Here is a 22,466-nt window from a genome sequence, read left to right as displayed (position 1 = left end):
ATGTGATCAAAATTTGGACAACTGGCATGTATTTATGATAACTGGGGGTGTCCAGGGTCATGTGACCACCTTTTGTGACCTTCTGATAAGCAAAGGGTCTTCCCCAATGGGGTAGCCAGATTCCCTTAACAACTGTGTAATTAACTTAAAACTGTAGTGATTTACTTAACATTGGTAACAGGGAAGTTGTAAAATGGGGTAAGACCAGGGATGGGCTGTTGCCCAAATGGGGGAGAATGCAGTGGGGTAGCGAAAATGGAGCTCCATGCCAGAACACCAAATTTGCACTGAAAGATGTTGAAAGAAAATGCATAAGCCGCATCTACAGTGTAGTAATAAAAATTTTGGTAGCCCTTCACTGGGCAAGACTCACTTAACAACTGTTCTGCTTAGCACGAGAAATTTGGGGCGCCATTGTAGTAAGTTGAGAATATATATACTGCTCAAAAAAATAAAGGGAACACTCAAATAACACATCCTAGATCTGAATGAATGAAATATTCTCATTGAATACTTCATTCTGTACAAAGTTGAATGTGGACAACAGCATGTGAACTTTATTGTCAATTTTGTGTTGCTTCCTAAGTAGACAGTTTGATTTCACAGAAGTTTGATTTACTTGGAGTTATATTGTGTTGTTTAAGTGTTCCCTTTTTTTTTTGAGCAGTGTATATATATATGTGTGTGTGTGTGTGTATGTATGTATGTATGTATGTATGTATGTATGTTAAGTGACGTACATCTGTGCAAGATTAAAGAGGCAATTGATATAGAATTCAGGAATATGTTTACCGTAGCTTAGTTGGGTTAAATACATAATCTTAGAAACAATAAGAGGAATTTGTCACCCTCATTTATACTGAGTTAAATATGATGTAGTCTCATTGATTGATTGATTGACTGACTGACTGCACATGTATTCCAATGCAATCTGCCAGCTCTCAGTAGCTTACACAATGTAAGAAATTATTAAAACATTCATAGTACATTTAAAATTACTACTAAATAAATCTGAAAACCCATTAATATCAAGATTAGTAAAAATAAATATATAAACGATACCACACTATATATGATTTATTCTTTAATGTGTCTCATATTTTTCAACTAATCCTAGGCCCATGATGGCAAACGTGCCAAAGGTGGCATGCAGATCCCTCTCTGTGGGCATGCATGCCATTTATTTATTTATTCGACTTCTATGCTGCCCAATCCCGAAGGACTCAGGGCGGCTCATTGCCAGCTGCTCTTCTGGCTTGCAGCACACACATGCACACTGGCCAGCTGGTCTTCACACATGGCAGAGTGCCGGAAACCCGAAACCCAGATAGCGCACATACATACACACATGTTCCTATTTGGGCACTCAGTGCCGAAAAGGTTCTCCATCACTGTCCTGGGCCAATCTGCCATTTATGAAATAAACTATCAAGTGACTTATCTGCTGTCTCTTAATTTAACTGTTTATGTCTGCTCTTTCCTCTGTTCCTTTCCTAGCCTTTCCATAATCTCTCACAGTGTATTGGAGAAACTATTACTCTGAATTATTAACATTTAACTCCTCCATTGTCTCCATAAAGCACTAAAACAGTTGTACACCATGTACTTACCTTTCTCTATGACATTTACAGCTATTGTGCTTAGATCCTGAGTACAAGCTACCGAAGTTTCTTCAGGAGGAGCTGTATAGGAACTCAGCCCACTCATTTTGTTGATGAATACCATTCTGCCCAATGATGCATCAAACTTACAAAACCACTCAGAGGGACCGAATTTTGGTTTCTCATTCACACCTGAATCATCTGTGTACTTTTCCATATTTTCAGACTCGTTTACGCGTTCACTGCATTTCACGGCTTGCTTTGTAAATTCACCCATAATGCTTACGTCTTCACAAGAACTGTCAGTATCCACTTTGTTACACAGAACAGGGTGTCTGTTTTGGGATATTGTGTATTCTCCATCAGTGTCAATGAAACAATGATTGACAGTTCCTTCCACATCTGCTCTTGCACTCAGTGTTCCCATAGAATTATCTTGTTTATCAGAGGCTAAAACAGAACAATTACTTTCTTCCTCTTCTTCTCTTATGGAAGGACAATGTTGAGATTTTTTAGGAGTACTTTGCAAATGATTACTTCTAGATGTGAGATGCTGTATATTTGTATCTTTGGGGTCTGAACACACTTCAGTTTGAACTGAAGATTTCTCTATGGGTTGCATACTTATAACATCCTTATCACATTCTTTCATTATTGACACTTTAGAGGCGAGTGTCCTTGTGCAATTAGATCCAGATTTCCTTACTTTTTGAGAATATTCTGTAATAGTATTTGTCCCAAAAGCTTTTCTCATTGACATATTTTCTCCTGGGAAATGTTGAGACTTTTCTAATGGAAGGAAGCAATTACAGTCATTATTATTAGACTGAATATATTCTTTTGTTGGAGTTTCACAAATATTTTGTAGATCTGTTCCATCACCAGCCATAGATTCAGAACAGACTGGTGCTTCATCACTATTTCTTATTTCTGTATCTTTTATTGATGCATTCCTTTTTAAATTCCCATAATATTTTCTGAACCTATCTAGTGATCCCAGTTTTGAATGGCAACTTAATTTTGTTGAATCACAATATTGAACCTTAACAGAAATGTCATTTATTTTCTTACTGCTGTTTACATCACCTAGATGATTAACTGAATCTGCAGGCACCTCAGGCATATATCCTTTCACATGTGATATTACAGAATGCACAGTACTATCTTCAGGAAGTGAGGCGGATGCACTCTTTTTCTTTAGCCATTCCTTTGTATTTCCTGTATGTATGGTATTGGTGTTTGTCATATATTTTAGAGAATTTGAAATCTGCTCTGAAAATTCTAGCTGTTTTTCAAAGATATCCTTGGCACTTACTGGACCCAGTTTAGTCTGTCTGTTTAATACATTACTAGATTCTGTTGTTTTATATGATGGTTGATTTTGAGGTAAATATGCTGTAACGCTTTCAGAACCCAGTTTCAAAGGATCTTCTTCTACCATCAATCCTCTACCAATATTTAACTCAATCAAGGAATCTCTGCCCTTTTTTCCCAACTTGCATTTTTCCATCATGCTTTGTCCAAAAATATATTTACTTCTGAATTCATCAATATGTTTTTCAATTTCAGTACATCCCACGGTGCCTAAATCAGAGCTTATTTCCTGGATTCCTGCACCTTGTGGACTATTTGCATTTTTCTTCCCATGGTTCTCATTACAAAGCAAAGTATCAGAATTCTGGCTTGTTTCTGAAATTTTGTCTTGTATGCCAAATTCTTCTGGGCATTTGGAATTCATAACATCAGTGTGTAATTCTGGCTCTTCATCAAAATTATTGGATTTTGGAAAATCAGAAATAATGTCATTTTTATTGGGCAGAATATACTTATCTTTACTACTTCCCAATTCATGAACAGATTCAAAACCAGTTACATCTGAGTAAACACCTAATTCATTCACATTGTTAATAGGATGTATATTATCTGGTATCTTCTTTGACAGAGTTATTTTCCTTCTGACAGATCTTGATTGCAGATTAAATGTTTCATAAGACTCTACAATATTATCACAAGCTGACTTAAAGCTCTTCTGCATATCCTTCTCTTTGGGGAGAGAAGACTGTAAAACCATTGTGTTACCCAAACAAAAATCATTATTTTCATTAACGGCAGTAGTATCTTCACTACACAATTCAATAAATAGATGTTCTTGCTTTAAAAATGCCTTTACTCCTTCTTCAAGGCAAGTTAGGAGAGCATCCCATCTGCGAAATTCTATTAAAGTTTTTGCAGGTTCCAAACATATATCATATTCATCAAGCTGACATTTCACATTGATAATAAACATACCATGGAGTTCTGAGCCAGAACGATGGCGAACAGGACTTGAGAGCAAAGACCCAGTTTTTGTTTTACATATAACACTATGTTTCCTCAATAGAAAATCAATAAGCTTATGCAATTTTGTTTTTAATATCAATCTATTATTTACATACAAAAATTGAATATTCTTATTGTAATGTCCTTCTGAACTGATAAAGCCCATTATTTCAAATCCACCAGACCTATAGTTTATTTCTCGTAATTTCTGTGATTTACCTAGACCATAAATCTGAGAAAAACGTGTGCACATATCTTTTGTTTTGGGTAGTTGAAGCACCATTGAACAGGAAGCTTCATTCCGTAAAGAAAAAGAGACAGATGGATGAACAAGTGAAAGAGCTTCTACTTTATGCCTCAGTCTCTCAAATTCCAATGTTAAATCCATGCACTTTCTCCTCACAGGTAACTGATGGTATAAATTGTATACAGTCACTGTTGATCCAAGACTTGGCCTATTCAGTTCTGCTTCTGAGACTTCAAGACCTTTTCCATTGTGAAACAGTTTCAAGAAGGTTTTTGCTATTCTACTTGTCCTGGATGATATTTCCAATATACTGGCCATACTTGCAATACTTGCCAAAGCCTCTCCACGGAAGCCATAAAACTTCAGCTTTTCTAAGTCTTCCAATGAATAACATTTACTAGTAAAGTACCTATTGCCTACTTTGTTGAGGTCTTCTCTTGCCATCCCACAGCCATTGTCCACCACTTGGAACTTAAAGGTTTCCAAATCCACTCTAGTAGCAATACATGTAGCTTTTGCATCTATGCTATTAAGGATAAGCTCCTCAACACAATGTCCCACAGAGTTAATGGCCACTCCAGAGCGCAAACTGGTTTGTACTTCTTCAGGCAAGCATTTGATCATTGTAAGAGAAAAGATGGTTGAAATCGGTTATGCATTGCCAGCTGCCTTTTCTGTAAATGTCCTGTTAAAAAAATAGAGAATCCAATGATCTTTTAATTTTTAGCCAGATATTTTAAAAATCCTTTCATATTTTCCAAAGTGTTTCCCATGATCATTTTGTATTTTAATTAACAAAATCCAGTTCAATTTAGATTTTTTTTCCATTTAAGTTCAAGCTAGATATGTTTAGTTAAGACTGCTTTAATTAAAATTGCATGCAGGAACTATTAGCAGTGATGTGCTTTCCCCCTAAAATGATTTTTTTCAGTCAAATCCTAATTCTCAGTTTCCATTAATAACAGATCATCTGAGCAGTGGAGAAACTGGACAATTTATTTCTAAACTATAACATGGAAAATATTAGGAAAAATGACTATTATGAGCTAACTTGCCGTTTTTTTATTAACGCAATTGTAATTTTTGCTGTGATAACCTATAGAATGACCGATAGCTGAATATTTTTAAATCTTTGGTGTTTTATTGATTGTATATTGTTTTTATTGTTGTACACCATCCTGAGTCCATTTGGAGAAGGGTGGCTTATAAATCTAAGTAATGAAATTAAATTAAATATTACATCTACAAGTCAGTTGGTGCAATAGTTAACACTCTTACATTCATTTAAAGCACTCATTTTTGACTTCTATTTGTATTGACATTTAGCCTGTCAACAACAGAGAACTAAGAGCTCTCACAGGACTGTTGTGAAGTTAAAAATGTGCTTAAATCCCTTCCACACACCCCAATAGGTTGGAAGCTTGAAGGAGTGGAAAGTAATGTGTAAAATAGGCAAAAGGACTTTACAATGCACATTTCGATAATGCTGCATGCTGATGATGACTATTTTAGCGATGGACAATAATGAAATAGGAAGAAGTCCCACCTTTCTGCCAGATTTAAGGAGGAATTTTGGGCTTCAAAGATGACTGGCGGCATGAGAGAATAGAGGGAGGAAGGTAGCGCCGAACACATCAAGCAATTTCTGGAGATCTGCCGTTAGTTCCGTTTTCTTCTCACCGCCTCTCCGCTGAGGTAACTACAGGCTCTGCCTCTTTTCTTTCAATCCCAGGTGTAGCCAGAGCAGCCCCTTCCGTGTATTTTGTTCCCCCGCCCAACAAAATCACCTCAGTGGGACCCGACCCAACTCTCATCTTCCGTAAGCTTTATTGTCAATCACCTGAAAGCATGTCGCTACTGAGGAAGAAAACGGGCCTTCTCAAGCGCCTCATGTGAGAACTTCAATTCCCAGCGTATACCGAAATATCGCAATGCATTCTGGGAGTTGTGGTTTGTGTGGGGTTTTTTGGTGATCTTTATTTACAAGACGGATCGAAGTTTTCTGTTAGCTTCTCCGAACCACTGTATAATATAAATCAGAACTTGCTTCTGATCTGCGCTAGATCTCTTATAATCAACCGGTAGGAAGAATCTTACCGCAATTAAACAGCTGCAGAATTAAAAAAAATCTTGCGGAAGAGGACAAGGAGTGCAGAAAGTTACGTGTTTCAATGTGGATACTGTACATACTTTTGGCTTTAAATGCAGTTTGAGCTATTATAACCGTGCACATTGTAAATGTCCTATTTATTTATTTATTTATTAAATTTTATTTGTCAATCAAATATAGGATAGAAGTTTATATAAACATAACATAGAAAGTAATGATAAAAAAGACAGTAGGACAATAGGACAGGGACGGTAGCCAAAATGGTGCACATCCCTTACAGACCTCTTTAAAAGGGGGAGAGGTCAACTGTAGACAATCTAAGATTGAAGATTTTGGGGTTGATTTTAGACGATCTTTGAAGCCCAGGGATTTTTAATGAATGTTTACCATTTTGATACACAGCACTCTTTCAAAGTTGTCATTCAAGAGCTCAAATGTAAATCATTACATTTAGGGAGGAGAAATAAAAATTATATATTCAAAATATATGGCAGTCACATAAAATGAGCCTAATTGATTTTAAATGGTTGTAAATTTTTTCATATTTATTTTTTATCAGCAAAGATAAAAAATACGGAAAAAGATCTAAAAAAAAGATAAAATACAGAAAAACACCTTGAATGAATATAGTATTTCAGGTTGTGGTGGCAGAGCTAAAAGGAATATTGTTGCTGAAGGAATACTGTTGCAGCAGCTGGACCGGTTCTGAGAAATTAGAAACACATTTTAGGCTGTGGTAGTGCAGCTTTGACATGAACTCATATTTCAAGTCATGTTCTGAGACTATTTGAATATTAATTGGGAATGACACAATTTGTTTAATAAAACTAAGATTTTGCACATTTAGGAACTTATCTCATGATTAGACTCAGTATCCAGCAATGCAGATTAAATACTTTTGCTTGTCTATAGAAATTCTCAGTTACCCAGGTCATGCTTTTTCATGAGGCTATTTGGGATTTCTTGTTTTTCCCCCCCAAAGATCTTTCGCTTCTCATCCAAAAAGCTTCTTCAGCTCATCCCTTCCTCAATATCCTGTCAGAGCTGAAGAAACTGCTTGGGTGAAAAGCAAAAAATCTTCAAAAGAAAAAATAAAGTCGTACATGCCACCAGAAAATATAACTAAAATGTTTAAAGATAAATCTATGAAATGTTGGAAATGCCAGCAAATACTAGGCTCTTTTTATCATATGTGGTGAACATGTGCAGAAGCCAAAGAATATTGGAGTCAGATTCAAATATGGAATTGTGAAACAATGTATAGAATTAAAACCAGAAATATTCCTGTTAGGTATTTTACCAGAAATTTTTAACAAGGAAGATAAATTTCTAATTGTTCACGTGATTACAGCACTAAAATTGCATTTGCACAAAAAATTGAAAGCAACAAAAATTCCTTCTGAAAGAGAAGTAATTAAGAAAATCTTGGACTGTGCAGACATGAGTAGACTGACAAATTAAAGATAAAACACAGAATATTACAATGTATGGGTGAAATTCTATGATTGGATAGAAAATGTATATACATGGAAATTAAACCAGAGTGACTATAAAAGAAGGAAGAATAAATGGCGGCCGACCCAGGTGAGGAGGTAGTATAAGGGTAATAGCATATACCCAGAGTAAAGATGCATGTATAGAAATGATATAAAAATAATGATTTTAGAAGAGACACCAATAGTTTAAAAATGTATAGGAATCATTGATGGGCAGCAGCCGGAGCTCCCAGGTACACAGCTCCAGTAGGAAAATCCCAGATGCATACTCAGCTGTGTGCCTGTGTGCGCCCGCACCAGATTTGGCTTCTATGCAGCAAGCCAAATCTCATGCAAGGACGTGTGTGAGAGCCAGATTTTGGCTATTTTTACCATTTTTTTGCTTCTATGCATGAGCAGAAGCAAAAATATTGGTGAAAATAGCCAAAATCTCATCCTTGCGCGCAATTTGGCTTGCTGCGCATGCACAGAAGCCGAATCTCACACTGACGGATGCACATGCAACCGATGCATTCATTGTGTATAACAGGGGTGGGCAATTAATTTTGCCATGGAGCCGCATGAGAAATTGGGTTGGTTTTAGAGGGCCGGATTAATATAATTAACTCAGTTCTACCCAGTACTGTATATTATTGGGTAGAACTGAGTTAATTATATTATAATTATAAATTATAATTTTATATTATATTATATTACTTTCAGGTGCCCCTCTTCAACTGACCTACATTGTCAGTTGAGAAAACATAGTGGAGGCTTTGCCTGAAAGTAGCTTTGGATTCCTTTTCTTCCTCCTCTTTCCTTTTTCCCCCCTGAGAGGTGGGGGGGGTTGCTTTAAATTTCTTGGAAAGGCCAATGAAACCAATGAACAATTAAAAAATGAGCATTTATTGGACTTTTGCAAAAGGGCACGGAAAGAGAATTTTTCCTTCCTTCCTCCCTCCCTCCATTTCTCCTTCCTTCCTTCCTTCCTTCCTTCCTTCCTTCCTTCCTTCCTTCCTTCCTTCCTACTTCTGCGGGTCGGTCACAGACAGCGGGTGGGCCGCATCCGGCCCCCGAGCCGCACTTTGCCCAGGTCTGGTGTATAGTGAAGTTATCAGTTAAAAAGAATCAGTTTTTCAATTAGTGCATAGGAGTTGTATGAACACCATAGCCCTGACAACCCCCGCCCCCAAATATGGCTATTATCTTCACATCGGTTCATCTTCATAGTTATAATATGGTTTGTAACTAGATTATACCGAAATGAAGAACAATAAAAATATTTTTATACTTTGCATAGTAGAGTGTAAATTGTGATCAGAAAAAGTCATTTATATTCTTAATGTATAGTTACCCTCCATATCAAGTTATTTTACAATTTATGAACCTTCAAAAACTCTATAAAACAAAAAATTAGTAAGTTTGCAATAAAATTTTGTAATTTATATTCTATATACTTACAATCTTTCAACATGTACATTTCATTTTTATACATAGCGCTGGATATGATGCAGCAAACATGTATTAACGGTCAGAATATTGGGACATCACTCAATTCAGGAAATGTTTATCTTAAAACATTTAATGAAGCTTCATATAATAAATAATTACAACAGAATCAATTTAACCAAGTCAAATAAAATGAAAACTAATTGAATGACTTTCTTCTCGACAAGTCCATGTTTGACTTTATAAATCCAGTGCTGTCTATTCCTAAGCCTCTTATTTGATTATACAAAAGTCACTATGCTCTAAATGAGCAATTTTCTTTTCATTGTGGAATTCAGCTCTGTCGATGTGAGATTTGGGACTTCCAGTTTTCTGAAGCCATTCCTGAAGTTGTCGGACTTTGACAAGAGGGCCTTGGATTTGTCCTTGCACAGTGCCATAATTAGTATTTTGGACCCAGCCGACTAGACCCAACTTTTTTCCTTGTGCCTAAAAATAACAATACACATACAGATATTTTAAAAAACCACACATAAACCAATATGATTAATCTGAATTATATAAAAACCTTTAGAATTCCTCTGTGGAAAATTATTATAACTCAACTAAATTACCGTACTATATAATCCAAGCTTCTCCTATGCCATGCAAAGATAAATCAAGACTAATTGGAAATGTATTATTTGTTATTAAAAAGAGCTAACATAAAAGACAATGGCATCTTATAATAATAAAGGTAAATACAGCTTACATGTATCCATTCTACTGACTTCAATATAACTTAATTCAGGTTAGGACTTTGCGTAGTCCTCAACTTATAACCATTCATTTAACAATGCTGCAACTAAGAATGGCATTGAAAAGCATTGATTTATGACTAGTCCTTGCAGTGATGTCCATTGCACAATCCCCATAGCCATGTGGTCAAAATTTGTGTGCTTGGCAACCAGCATGTATGCAACATCCTGGGATCATGTGATCACCATTTATGATTTTTCCTTCCAGCTTTTAACAATCATGATGCTTGTCCATCATGTTCCGCTCTGAGTCTCCAGAGAGGGGCGGCATACAAATCTAATAAATAAATAAATAAATAAAATAAATGTTCAAAGAAGACTTTGACATCTAACAAGTTGTTGGCTGTCCACAAAGTGTCTGCAGGTGGCTGGTAGGGACTATAATATACGGGCATGAAATGTTCTGCCACATCTTTGACAGACACGTATGGGCACTATTGTTGCAGCATTTGCAGCTCTGGCGGAGTGACAACTAAAGTCACTAGAGGAAGCCAGATTCAGTTAAAAAGTGTCTGATTCATTTAACAACTGCAATGATTCACTTAATAACATTGGTAAAAACAAGATTGTAAAATTGGGGTACAACTCATTTAACAACCACTTTGCTTTGTAACAGACATGAATCCCAATTGTGGTCTTAAATCATGGGCTACCTGTATCTATCTGCCTAAGCCAGGGGCATCAAACTCAAGGCCCAGGACCCAGATTCAGCCTACAGGGTGCTTAGATCTGGCCTGTAGGACTGCCTTGGAAACAGTGAAGGACTGGCCTGCAGTGCCTGTGCCATCAAAAACAAAGCTAGGGAGGATTCTGTGCAGTTCTTCCAAGCTCCATGTTCATTGGCAGAGGGTTGCAGGAAGCCATCGCAGTGGAAAACAGAGCTCAGGAGTCAGTTTTTTGGGTAGAGTGTTTGGGCCGCCACCGGCGTCCCTGACACAAGTGACATTGAGCTGGACACCCACCGCCAGCCCGATCAAACACAATCCTGATGCAGCCCTAAATGATACCGATGGCTCTGCAAAGCCTCCAAAGTTCTCATAATTATATGTATTTATTATATTTAATAAATATATTTTATTTATTCTTTGTTCACAACGGTGCAAAGCCCAGGGCATGCCTGAAGATGACGAGTGCAATCTTGTCAAAACATTGCAAAAACACTCTTGATACATGGGAAAAAACCCAAACACACCAAATACATACCTATACCTGTGAAAATCTACGAAAACACACACACACACACACATAATTTGTTTATTTCACTGTCAAGCGAATCTTGGCAGCTTACAATATAAAAACACAAAGTATAAAGTAACAACAACGTTCAACATTAAAAATCAAAACATTAAACCAGATAGAAGTAGAACCTTCTAATTTACCAACCATCTCCAGAATCATGTCCACCAGTTTGGAACCAAGTGCAGTTTGGAACCAAGGGTGGTGGTGGTGAGAAGTGACTAAAAAAATTGCCAGTACCATAGTACTGTATTACCGTGTTATTACCTCAGGCGAACTGCAGACTAAGCCCACTCACCTGGGTATGCTTGCGGAAAAACACCCCTTGCACCTTCCCAAAGACCTCATAGTCCACCGATGCAAGGCCGCTTCCCTCAGCCATGGTCAAGGGTGCCTGCACTGAAAACAAAAGAGCAATCAGGCAGAAAGAGAGAGGCAGGTGCCATTCCCGCAGGGAGACCGTCCCTCGGGCAGCCTCCAACGTCTGCATTGTCGAAGCGACCCGCTCCCCGGCGCCCGAGTGGGATAACTCTAGTCTTAAATTAACCCGGCTCTCGCTTCCCTCCCTTACGTCCCACGGACGGCAATCGCTCCGATAGGCCCCTCCCTTATTTTTCATCCCGTTGGGTATAGAAACTGGCGGGTCTCCAACCTTGGCAACTTTAAGACTTGTGGACTTCAACTCCCAGAGCTTCCTTTGCTGGCTGAGGAATTCTGGGAGTTGAAGTCCACGAGTCTTAAAAGTTGCCAAGGTTGGAGACCCCCTGATAATAGAAGACAGAAGCGCCTGAGACCTGCCGGGTCAGGTTTCGCCCGGGCGACGCACGAAGGTTTTTGTGCGCGCGAGCGGCGCAACCAACGGCCGCTAACGACGAACGCACCACGAACGAGACAGGTTTCGGTGCGGGCGGCGGAGCCGAAGGGCAATTAATTCGACGGCTTAAATAGTCGAGAGCGCCGCTGCTTTTTAGGGCTAAAACGGGGGGGCCGCTTGGGCTATAATTAACGTGGACGCGTTAATCCCGAAAAGCCGGGACGGTTCCTGGAGGATTTCTCACCCACCGGAAATCGCTGAGGTGGGATCGGATGTAAGCGGGCGCGCGCTGCGGTTGCTACGCGACGCCAGCAAACCGCCGTCCGAAGGTCTGAGGGGCGCAGTTAAAGAGGGAAAAAACAAAACAAAAACCAGGCAGGCGGGCGCAGCGTCGCGTGTGCGGCGGTTGTGTGTCTGGAGCCGGCGGGCGAGGCTACTTTGGTAGGTGGGCGAATTGAAGTCGTGGCGGCGACGGCGCCTCCGTCCATAATATCCTCCCTTTCCCCGAGTTTTGTCAAATTTCAAACCGGTAGATGGGGGTCCCGTTACATTAATGGAAGAGGAGTGCTAGTTTAATTTAATTTAATTTATTTGACTTCTATGCTGTTCAGTACTTAAGTGCCATAGTGTGCCTTTCATCCCCTGTCCAATTGTCTTTCCTTTATCTCATATATCATATATATTTTCTTCCTTTCATATATCTTCTCTATTTTATATTTTTCTTTATATATATTACCTCATGTCTATTCTCTTCTATATGTATTGTGTATTGGACAAAATAAATAAATAAAATTCCCAATGGGACTCAGGGCGGCTTACAATAATAAATGGTACATACAGTAAACAAGTCAAATAATTAGTAATAAGAACGGTTTAATGCTGTGTAAGCTTGTAGCGCCTTTTTTGGGGGGGGACATTCCCTCTTAAGTCCTCTTATTAGTGAACCCTTCAGTTCACAAATCTAACCTCAAAACCTGACAATCTAGATCAGGGGTCTCCAACCTTGGGCACTTTAAGACTTGTGGACTTCAACTCCCAGAATTCCTCAGCCAGTTTAACTTTGCTGGCTGAGGAATTCTGGGAGTTGAAGTCCACAAGTCTTAAAGTGCCCAAGGTTGGAGACCCCTGATCTAGAAGGATACCTTTGTTTAGATACATAACTATTGAAATCTAGCCAGTCTTCATACACACATTTATTTTTTTTTAGCTTGGTTCACCAAAGTAAGGTTTGCATCACATCGCTGCTAAATGAACGGAAAGGCATTGTGTGAATTTGTTATTGGTCTATAATCACATAAACATCCATAATCAATGGACTTTTTTTTGTAACTGAGACCTTACATCTGCCCAGTGGTGGGCTGTGAGCCGGAACGCTAAATTGTGCTCGCTGCTGCAACTCGTAAGTTCTTGTGGAACCAGCTCGATTTTGCTGCTGCACCTGTGGAGGTAGCAAAATCGCGCACGGAGCCGCAAGTAAAACCTCGTCGAAACACAGGTGCAATTTTGCTACCTCCACAGGTGCAGCAGCAATATCGTGCTGGTCCCGTAAGAACTTACGAGCTGTGGCGGCGAATGTAATTTAGTGCTCCGACTCTTAGCCCATCACTGCGTCTGCCACCTTTAGACAGCAAATAATATCCCATCTGCAAGGAAGCATTGCTGAAATAGGAGACCAGGTATGGTTGATTTAATCAGGTAGGGCAAGGATCAATTAATCAGGTGTTAGGCCTAGCTCTGTACAACCTGTTCACATTATAGAGATCTACAAATTGAAAATTACAAAATCAGAGGGAAAAATTGTCAGGATTATATCTTAATGATATACCCAATATTCCAAGTTGAGATAGATCTGATATGCAAAATAATTATGTAAAGTCTTTTACCCTGTACTGCAAAGTCCTGGCAGTGAAGGTGTTGCAGAGTACAGAATATATATGTTGACTTATTATTTTGAAATGCAGTGAAGGCAAATGGAGATTCTGTGATCAAAAATGTCATAATGTAATCATAATATTATTATTAAATTAGTTCATTTTTATGTACACATTCCACATTTAATAGATGGCGCTTCAGTCACACCATTGTGATCACCATATTGATTTTTTTTTGACCCATGGAGACTTCAAAGTGAGCATCTTTTTTTCTTCCAGTGTTGTGCAGGAGACCTTATGAAAAATCTCAGCCTGATCTCAGTGTAAGATATTTGCCTTCCAGCTCTCGTTTCTTCCATGCATTTCATTTTTCTCAGCTCCATAGTAACCTTAAGGGTCATTTGTCTCTTCAAGGGTTATCATCCTAACCACTAAAACTATTTCCATAGTCTGCAGATTATCCAGTTTATCAGCGTTATAGCTACAGACAAAGCAGAAAATTCCTCCAAGTACAGGCAGGAAACCATTGGACTATAATCCTTAGTCATTTTAACTGGTCTTCCTTCTTGCCGGTTTATATTAACCAACAGTTTGAAATTGAGTAGGTAATGATGTCTCCATGACTTACATAATAGAAAGACTTTTAATTTTCAGATTAAGAGCACTAATGGGATAGTGGTCAGAATGCAATATTGCAGGCTAATTCTGTTGACTGTCAGGGGTTTATCCTCACCACCAGCCTTCTGATATTGATAAAATAGGGACCCAGATTGTTGGGGGCAATATGCTGACTTTATAAACTATTTAGAGAGGGCTGTAAGGCACTCTGAGGTCTTATAGCAGTGCTATTGCACTATTGGAACAGACTCAAGGGAGTTATTAAATATTGAGGTGTTTATTATTGAGCAATTTCAGCATGGACATTGAAATCCCATGGATATGGAAATAAGGATATTCTAAGATTGCACTGAAGTCATCCACAGGAAGAGAAGCAATAGGGAAGATGGTACACTAATAGTATTATCTTCACATTGTCCCAACCACGAAGGTACAGCAGCATTAATTCAGCACTGATAAATCAATGGAAATTCTCAGTCATCCAGGTCACAGTTGTCCCAAAGATATTTGTTTAAAAAGCACCTGGAGTTTCTTTGTTTTTCCTTTAAAGAAAAACAAAAAAAAATCAATTTTCCTTTTGAAAAAGTACCTTTGGATCAGCACTTATAGACTAATGATACACACAGAGTTAGCAAAAGGAATTCATATAGACCAAGCCCATTGCATCTCCTCACTGACTAATCCAATTTGTTGCATCATGGAGTAGCCAATTGGACAGCGCTAGAAAATGTGAGTGCATCCTTTTCCTCTATGAACCATGCAAACACTTTCACCAAGATTAAATCCTGCATAATAGATCTGGCATGAGTCTACGGAGAAGGGCGGCATACAAATCTAATAAATAAATAAATCTAATAAATAAATAAATAAATAAATAAATAAATAAATAAATAAATAGCAAGACTTTTAAGGTGTGCATAGTACATAGTACAAATGTAGTTGTATTGTGAGAAATCTAATAATTATCCAGAATAAGATAGGTATGGATGTGATTGGTTTTTATGGTTTCCACATTCAAATATTGTGGAATTATATTAAAAGCAATGCAGTACTGCTAAAATACATTATTTGATTCGCACACTTCTTTTCACTGATCATGGCTGAAATCCTACATTGATTTTGTTGGAGGTCAGCATTCATTTTAAGTTACTTGCAATCAGATCATATTTTCTCAATCATAATAAAGGAATAGAATTCTAGAATGAGAGCAGGAATTCTAGCATGTATATAACTCTAGCATGTATATATATATATTATTTATTTATTTATTTATTAGATTTGTATGCCGCCCTGAGTCTACGGAGAGCGGCGGCATACAAATTTAATAAATAAAAAAATAAAAATAAAAATAAATTAAAAAATAAAAATTAAATAAAATAAATAAATAAATAACTTTTTGCATTTCCTTAGATTTAGTGGAAATGCTGAATGGCTCAGTTGCAGCTGGCTGTGTGTTTGCATATGGATCCAATAGCATCCAATTCCAGTCTTCCTGCAACAAGCCAGGAAAGATGTCATCCTGAAGTTCTTAAAGAACAGTCCCAATTAGAACATCTGAGGAATAACATCCAGCAACAACTTGTGTGTTCTAAAGATAAGAAATTGAAAGATCTTCATGTTCTCAAAGAGCGGAGTTCTTCCTGTACTCAGCCTGCAGAAAGTAATCCATTGGGCTTAGACAAAGCAGGCTTTTATTCTGCTGGCCCCCATAACTGGTGTTTTAAAGGTCAGGCCAGCACTGTGGCTTCCCACTGGAGAATGAAGCGGAAAGAAGGTGTTGACAGAGCTTATCCACTTAAGCCGGTTTTTCACCCAAAATCTGGGAATGGTCCTTTACCAAGTTCTTGGCAAGTGGGAAATGCACCAGCAACAGAGATTCCTTCCTGTGAGATTAGCTCGGAGAAAACCAAAGTGTCCCATGCGGTGAAGGCTCAGCCTGTAGGGGTGCACTCTCCTTTTTTGGTACAACAATCTAATAGAACAACTTCTCTTTCACAAAGAGCAGAGTCAGGCTATATTCAAAAACTGGAAGCTGCTGGACGAAGTTTGGAGGAGGAAATCCAGCGAAAGGAGGCTCTCCTTAGGGAGAAGCTAAGGAAAACAGAAGAAGAGCTCCGTAAAATCCAGTGGAAAAGACAGCAGACTAAAGCAGAAGCAAAAATAGAGCAAGGAGCATTATGGATGCCTGAGAAAAGAATGACAGCTATTTTTCAAGATTGTGATTCCAAATCTACCGCACAACATAATGATGATGATAAAAAAATGCTTGTTCCTGAGACTGTGATAGCTTCAATTGGGACTGCCCTGCTTCCACAGACACATCATATGGAAAGGCTCAAAAAGCAACGATTGATAGCTAGCAACAATAAAATTAGAGATAACGTCTCCAATATTTCTTCGACTCACAGCCAAGAACCAGTATCTGTACACAAGGAGTCTTTTTCTTCAACAGGAACTCCAGTAAGTCATTCAGAATCAGTGACAGTAGAACCATCAAATATAGAAGTCCAGAATGATATAGAAGATTGGGGAGAATGTAATTTTTGTGGACGGAGACTTTACTGCTCCAGATTGGAGAAACATATGAATATTTGCAGAAAAAATCATGGATCCAAAAGAAAAGTGTTTGATTCAAGCAAGGCTAGAGCAAAAGGCACTGAATTGGAGACATATCATCTCTTGAAGGGCTCCTTTATTTCACAGGTGATGTGCATACTAATTTATTAAATGCATCCTGCTTCTGTGGTTTATATGGGGGTTCTTAATGCATTTCTAATTCTTATGTTTTCCAGCCTTAAGCTCGCTGAGCAGTATCTGGCTAAGATACCATTTGGTCTTTTTCTTCTGACCTTTCTTTAAATCAGACCTCTTTCTTAATATCTTGGTCCATAATTAATTTTTAATTTCTATCATTTAAATGCAGTAATAAATATGACTGCTGAAAATGATGTTCGGAAGACACCAAAAACTAAGGCAAAATCTCCATTAATATTTATTTAACATGCTAGGACAAGTTTAACTTTTTAAAAATCTTTATTATTTGTGAACTAGGAAACAATGAGCATGTGAAAACAAATGGTTAAAATTGTTATATTACAGAATCTGTAATGAATGCTCAAAAGTCATGGCAACAAGACAGAATGACAATTGGTTTTAGGGAAAACCACAAAATGAAGAAATCATATTTAGGATGATGAAGGAAAATAATGTAGTAGGATCAGAAATTATCTTCTTCACACTATCTAACCAATTCATAACATTCTAGTGCAGTAAGTTTTATTCACAATTCAATTACAGTATCGAGATATTTAATAATGGCATAGATTAAGACTGATATATTATCAGCTTGAAATGACCCAGGAATGAAGAGGAAATGACTTTAAAAACTAATAAAGTTTGCCCTTTACATAAATTTTATAGTCCTAGTTATCTAATTTTTTAAAAATCAAAATGTATGGCATTAGAAATATAAATAACTTTTATAGACAACCCTGGTGGCACAATGGTTAAGGTGCAGTACTACAGGCTAACTGCCCAAAACCTACAGTTCAAGGTTGACTCAGCTTTTCATCCTTCGGGGTCAGAAGAAAGAGGACCCAGATTGTTGGGGTCAATATGTAAATAATACTTTTACATTGTAAAGAGCACAGAAAGTGCTGTAAATCATTACTGAGCTTTACATAGGCCTAAATTGCTATGCTATTGCTATATAAGCTTAAATGCTATTGGTGCTGCCATAAAATAATTAGTTACAGGAATGAGGGCATTATGAGCTAACAAAGTTGTTTTAACTATTTTAAATTATTTTTCCCACTTCCCCTTCTTGCTGCAGAAAAACACTTCCAGCCAAAATCCTGAGACTCCCAAGCAAAGCAATGCTACATCTAAACAAAGCAATTGGAGACAGAAGCATGACTCTTTCATCAAGACTTTGCGCAGGGCTCGTGAAGTGCAGCACATCATCTCCAAAGGGGGGAAGGCCTCGGATCTTCCCCCAGCACCAGTTATGGAAAACCCAGACTACAAATTGTGTCCCTATTGTACTCGTCAGTTTGCACCAAAGGTGGCTGAGAGACATATTCCCAAGTGCAAGAACATTAAGAATAGACCACCACCACCACATCAAAAAAAGCGTTGCTAGTAAATGGACAAGATGACATCTACGATTGGTGTAATCATACTTAAATTTCTTGTGGTTTTTCTCAGTTTTATGCTATTGAGAAACAATTTCACTATAAAACCAGTGAGAAATCCATTAATTTTAAATGATCATTAACTCCTTTATATTACAGGTCAAAGCACCTACCAGTGGACAGACAAAAAGTGGTTTTGTTTTTATCATCTTGAAATTTTGCGTTCTGTAAAAATGGTTCCCTGAGGTTCCTTGCATATTTTGCAGTGGAATTTTTGTCTGTTTCTTAGAACATAGAAGAAGGGCCCTGCAAAAAGGCCTATTAAAGATTGGAAGAAATTATGAAGTTCTTATAAATCATGGCTATACTTTTGACTCTTTGATGGCATCCAAGATCAGTTACTTCTTGTACGAGCTGCCAGAGATAAATGATTCCCATTTCTGTGCTGAATACCACAACAAAACACACCATGTTCTAGAAAATTTATATTTTAAATATTAGAATGATAGCCGGAGAAGCGTAAGAGCTATTTCATTGTATTACCTACTGCTGTTTACATTAGCTGGGAAAAGCTTTCAAGCCAGTTTTGTTTCCCATTGCATAAGGTTAGTCTTCCTCATTTTAATCTATAAAAATTGCTGTTAAAAAGGGGGGGTGGATTGTTTTTTATAGCATAATTGTAGTACCTGATTTTCAACTCTATTTTCAACTCTACTTTAAGATCCATGAAAGGAAACAGATAATTATTTGGAAATGGGCATTTGTTTAGCTCTGCTAACGAATGATTAAAATATTTGGGAAAAGGTCAACCAGAACAATGAGCAAACTAATGGAATAAATATATTTATAAGCATATTAGCTGTTTTCAGGCAACATTCCATAATAAAATATATAGAACTTAAGTTGCTTGCAAAGGCAAATGTATTTGCTGAAAAGATAAATGCTTTGTTTGGAAAATATCGATTTTGCGTAACACACTTTTAGCAAAGTATACTATGTGATTCCCCAAAATTGAATTGCTAGTTTTATCTGAGCTTGAAATTTTCAATGATTTGGTGTTAACTTAAAATATCAAGGAAACTGGAAAGCTTCATTTTGCAATAATAGATAGAATGTTTAAAATTCAGTATATGATGTGAAAAATAATTGTTGCCCATGCTGCTAATTTTGTTGGAAGCTGAAGCATATGAAGAATGGTTGCAGGAATTGGGGTAGATCTAGTTTGATGTAAAGAAGGAATAAAACGTGACATGATAGTGGAGTTCCAGGATCTAAGAGGCTATCACAAAGAAGCAATGGCGTCAACTTGTTTTCCAAAGCATCTGAAGGTAGAACAAGAAGAAATGGATGGAAAGTAATCAAGGAAAGAACCACATAGAACTTTCTTGACAGAACCATTAACCAATGGAACAACACTAGAGATTTTGAAGAAGATATTGGACAACCAATGGTATAGGATTTCCTGCTTGAGCAGGAGGCTGAACTAGAGCTCCAAGGTCCTTTCCAACTGTTGTTATTCTGTTAAGCTGTTTCACTAACAAAATGTCAAATGGATTTAAGCAGGAAGCTTGGCTTTCACCAACTTCTTGTTATTTTTCTATCCGGCTTCCTTAAAAGGAAACTTTTTAAATAACTCTTTTGCACCATACATAGATTTAAATTACTTCAAAATAAAAGAAAATTCAGATTTCATTTCTTCAGTAATAGCCAGCTATATTATTTATCAAATCAGATTTTATTACAAGTTGATGAGATAAAATACAAGATAATCTTATTGCTGGATTCTGTGCCTATATTTTACTTTTGGAGACATTTGCACAAGGAACAATATGCAAAATTTGTCATTAATCCTGGTTTGCTCTGACTATGTTTGTATATTCAATTATTTTTTGAGAAATAAAAAAGCTCACATTAGAGAAACATCTTTCAGCTGTGGCAAGGGGGGCGTTTGCCCAGGTTCGCCTGGTGCACCAGTTGCGGCCCTATCTGGACCGGGACTCATTGCTCACAGTCACTCATGCCCTCATCACCTCGAGGTTCGACTACTGTAATGCTCTCTACATGGGGCTACCTTTGAAGAGTGTTCCGAAACTTCAGATCGTGCAGAATGCAGCTGCGAGAGCAATCATGGGCTTCCCAAGGCATGCCCATGTTACACCAACACTCCGCAGTCTGCATTGGTTGCCGATCAATTTCCGGTCACAATTCAAAGTGTTGGTTATGACCTATAAAGCCCTTCATGGCATCGGACCAGAATATCTCCGGGACCGCCTTCTGCCGCACGAATCCCAGCGACCAGTTAGGTCCCACAGAGTTGGCCTTCTCCGGGTCCCGTCAACTAAACAATGTCATTTGGCGGGACCCAGGAGAAGAGCCGTCTCTGTGGCGGCCCCGACCCTCTGGAACCAGCTCCCCCTAGATATCAGAGTTGCCCCCACCCTCCTTGCCTTTCGCAAGCTCCTTAAAACCCACCTCTGTCGTCAGGCATGGGGGAACTGAAATTTTTTCCCCTTCCCCCTAGGCTTATAGAATTTATACATGGTATGCTTGTTTGTATGATTGGTCTTTTAAATTGGGGTTTTTAGATTATTTTTTAATATTAGATTTGTTACATTGTCTTTTTTATTGTTGTTAGCCGCCCCGAGTCTTCGGAGAGGGACGGCATACAAATCTAATAAATAAAATAAAAATAAATAATAAATAAGAAAGTCGAGTTATTTAACTTGTTTGACAGGGGCTTTAAAATGCGCCTTTCTTTCCAAACGCAGCCCAGCGTGAAGGGCTGCCAGCATCGCTCTCTTGAGAGAGAAACCAAACTCTGCCCCTTAACCTTTGGGCCCCGTTGCTTTCGGGAGCTGCTCAATGCTGCTTCAGAAGGGACTTCTGCTGCACCCACCGAGGGTCCGGCACTCCCTGCCTTGCTCAAGAGCTGCAGTGGAACTTTAAAAACACATCAGGAGAACAAGCAGCGCTGCCAATGCCCCTAAAAAGGTTGCGACATTTGGCCTCCCACCCTGGAGAGAATCAGACCAGGGAAATGGAAAGAATGTTATTTATTTGATTTATTCGGATTTATATGCCGCCCAACTCCCAAAGGACACTGGGTGGCTCGCAACCTAAAAACAAAACACACCATGTAATATTAAGTCGCCTTAAAACAATTTAAAAACCAACACTTAAAACAGGGTGTCCAGCAAACCTGGAAAAGAGGGGAATCAGGGAATTATCAGGGAAATCATGAAAAAAACAGAATAAATCAGGGGGGGTAAAACAAACTATTAAAATGTTTAAAAGTCAGGAAAAAAAATATGTAAAAACAAACGGATTGCGCTGCCTGGCAGAGTCAAGCAAAAATGAACATAACGGTGGCAACAACTGGCTTTGGAACTAGCTGGTTCCAAAGAGTTGGAGCGGTCACAGAGAAGGCCCTCTCTTACGGTCCGCCAGCCAACACTGTTTAGCTGACAGGCCTCAGAGAAAACCAACCCTGTGGACCCTTATTGGTCGCTGGGAGCTATATGGTAGAAGGCGGCCTCGAAGATAGTCTGGCCCTAAGCCATGTACGGCAGTGATGGCGAATCTATGGCACGGGTACCATAGGTGGCAGGCAGAGCCATATCTGCTGGCACGTGAGCCGTTGCCTTAGCTCAGCTCCACCGTGCATGCCAGCCAGCTGAATTTTGGCTCACCCAGAGGCTCTGAGAGGGCATTTTCGGCTTCTAGAGGGTCTCCAGGGGGATGGAGAAAGCCATTCTTGCCTCTGGAGCCTGGGGAGGGCGAAAAACAGGCTTACCTG

General features: G+C 38.4%; 3 protein-coding genes across 14 annotated transcripts in view; 1 reads left to right on the top strand and 2 right to left on the bottom strand.

The window, feature by feature from the left end:
• MLH3 (mutL homolog 3) overlaps positions 1–6,087 on the bottom strand; it is a 28,682-nt gene extending 22,595 nt beyond the window's left edge. For all 5 annotated transcript variants that reach the window (XM_070754690.1, XM_070754715.1, XM_070754707.1 and 2 more), the window contains exons 1-2: positions 5,714–6,087; positions 1,611–4,852 (exon numbers count right to left, since the gene is read on the bottom strand). In XM_070754690.1, coding sequence (XP_070610791.1) covers positions 1,611–4,791 — 3,181 coding nt within the window. In that variant the 5' untranslated portion in view covers positions 4,792–4,852; positions 5,714–6,087. The remainder of the gene's footprint in view (positions 1–1,610; positions 4,853–5,713) is intronic.
• A 3,082-nt stretch (positions 6,088–9,169) lies between these two features.
• ACYP1 (acylphosphatase 1) lies at positions 9,170–12,375 on the bottom strand. 6 transcript variants are annotated; one of them, XM_070754678.1, is made up of 3 exons: positions 12,297–12,375; positions 11,533–11,633; positions 9,170–9,690 (listed from the first exon to the last, which is right to left on the bottom strand). In XM_070754678.1, the coding sequence occupies exons 2-3, from the start codon at positions 11,614–11,616 to the stop codon at positions 9,475–9,477; spliced, it is 300 nt and encodes a 99-aa protein (XP_070610779.1). In that variant the 5' UTR covers positions 11,617–11,633; positions 12,297–12,375; the 3' UTR covers positions 9,170–9,474. The 6 variants fall into 6 exon arrangements, with proteins under 6 accessions (XP_070610779.1, XP_070610764.1, XP_070610763.1 ...); XM_070754663.1 differs by lacking the exon at positions 12,297–12,375 and adding an exon at positions 12,116–12,288; XM_070754662.1 differs by lacking the exon at positions 12,297–12,375 and adding an exon at positions 12,116–12,288 and having other exon boundaries at positions 11,533–11,628.
• On the top strand, positions 11,999–20,590 carry ZC2HC1C (zinc finger C2HC-type containing 1C). Of its 3 annotated transcripts, none has more exons than XM_070754644.1 (3): positions 11,999–12,489; positions 15,948–17,240; positions 18,370–20,590. In XM_070754644.1, the coding sequence occupies exons 2-3, from the start codon at positions 15,966–15,968 to the stop codon at positions 18,676–18,678; spliced, it is 1,584 nt and encodes a 527-aa protein (XP_070610745.1). In that variant the 5' UTR covers positions 11,999–12,489; positions 15,948–15,965; the 3' UTR covers positions 18,679–20,590. The 3 variants fall into 3 exon arrangements, with proteins under 3 accessions (XP_070610745.1, XP_070610750.1, XP_070610756.1); XM_070754649.1 differs by lacking the exon at positions 11,999–12,489 and adding an exon at positions 14,179–14,242; XM_070754655.1 differs by lacking the exon at positions 11,999–12,489 and adding an exon at positions 15,241–15,266.
• The last annotated feature ends 1,876 nt before the right edge of the window (positions 20,591–22,466 follow it).

The sequence above is a fragment of the Erythrolamprus reginae genome, chromosome 1, assembly GCF_031021105.1.
Source record: "Erythrolamprus reginae isolate rEryReg1 chromosome 1, rEryReg1.hap1, whole genome shotgun sequence".
NCBI lineage: Eukaryota > Metazoa > Chordata > Lepidosauria > Squamata > Dipsadidae > Erythrolamprus > Erythrolamprus reginae.
This window is presented reverse-complemented; position numbering and strand designations above follow the sequence as displayed.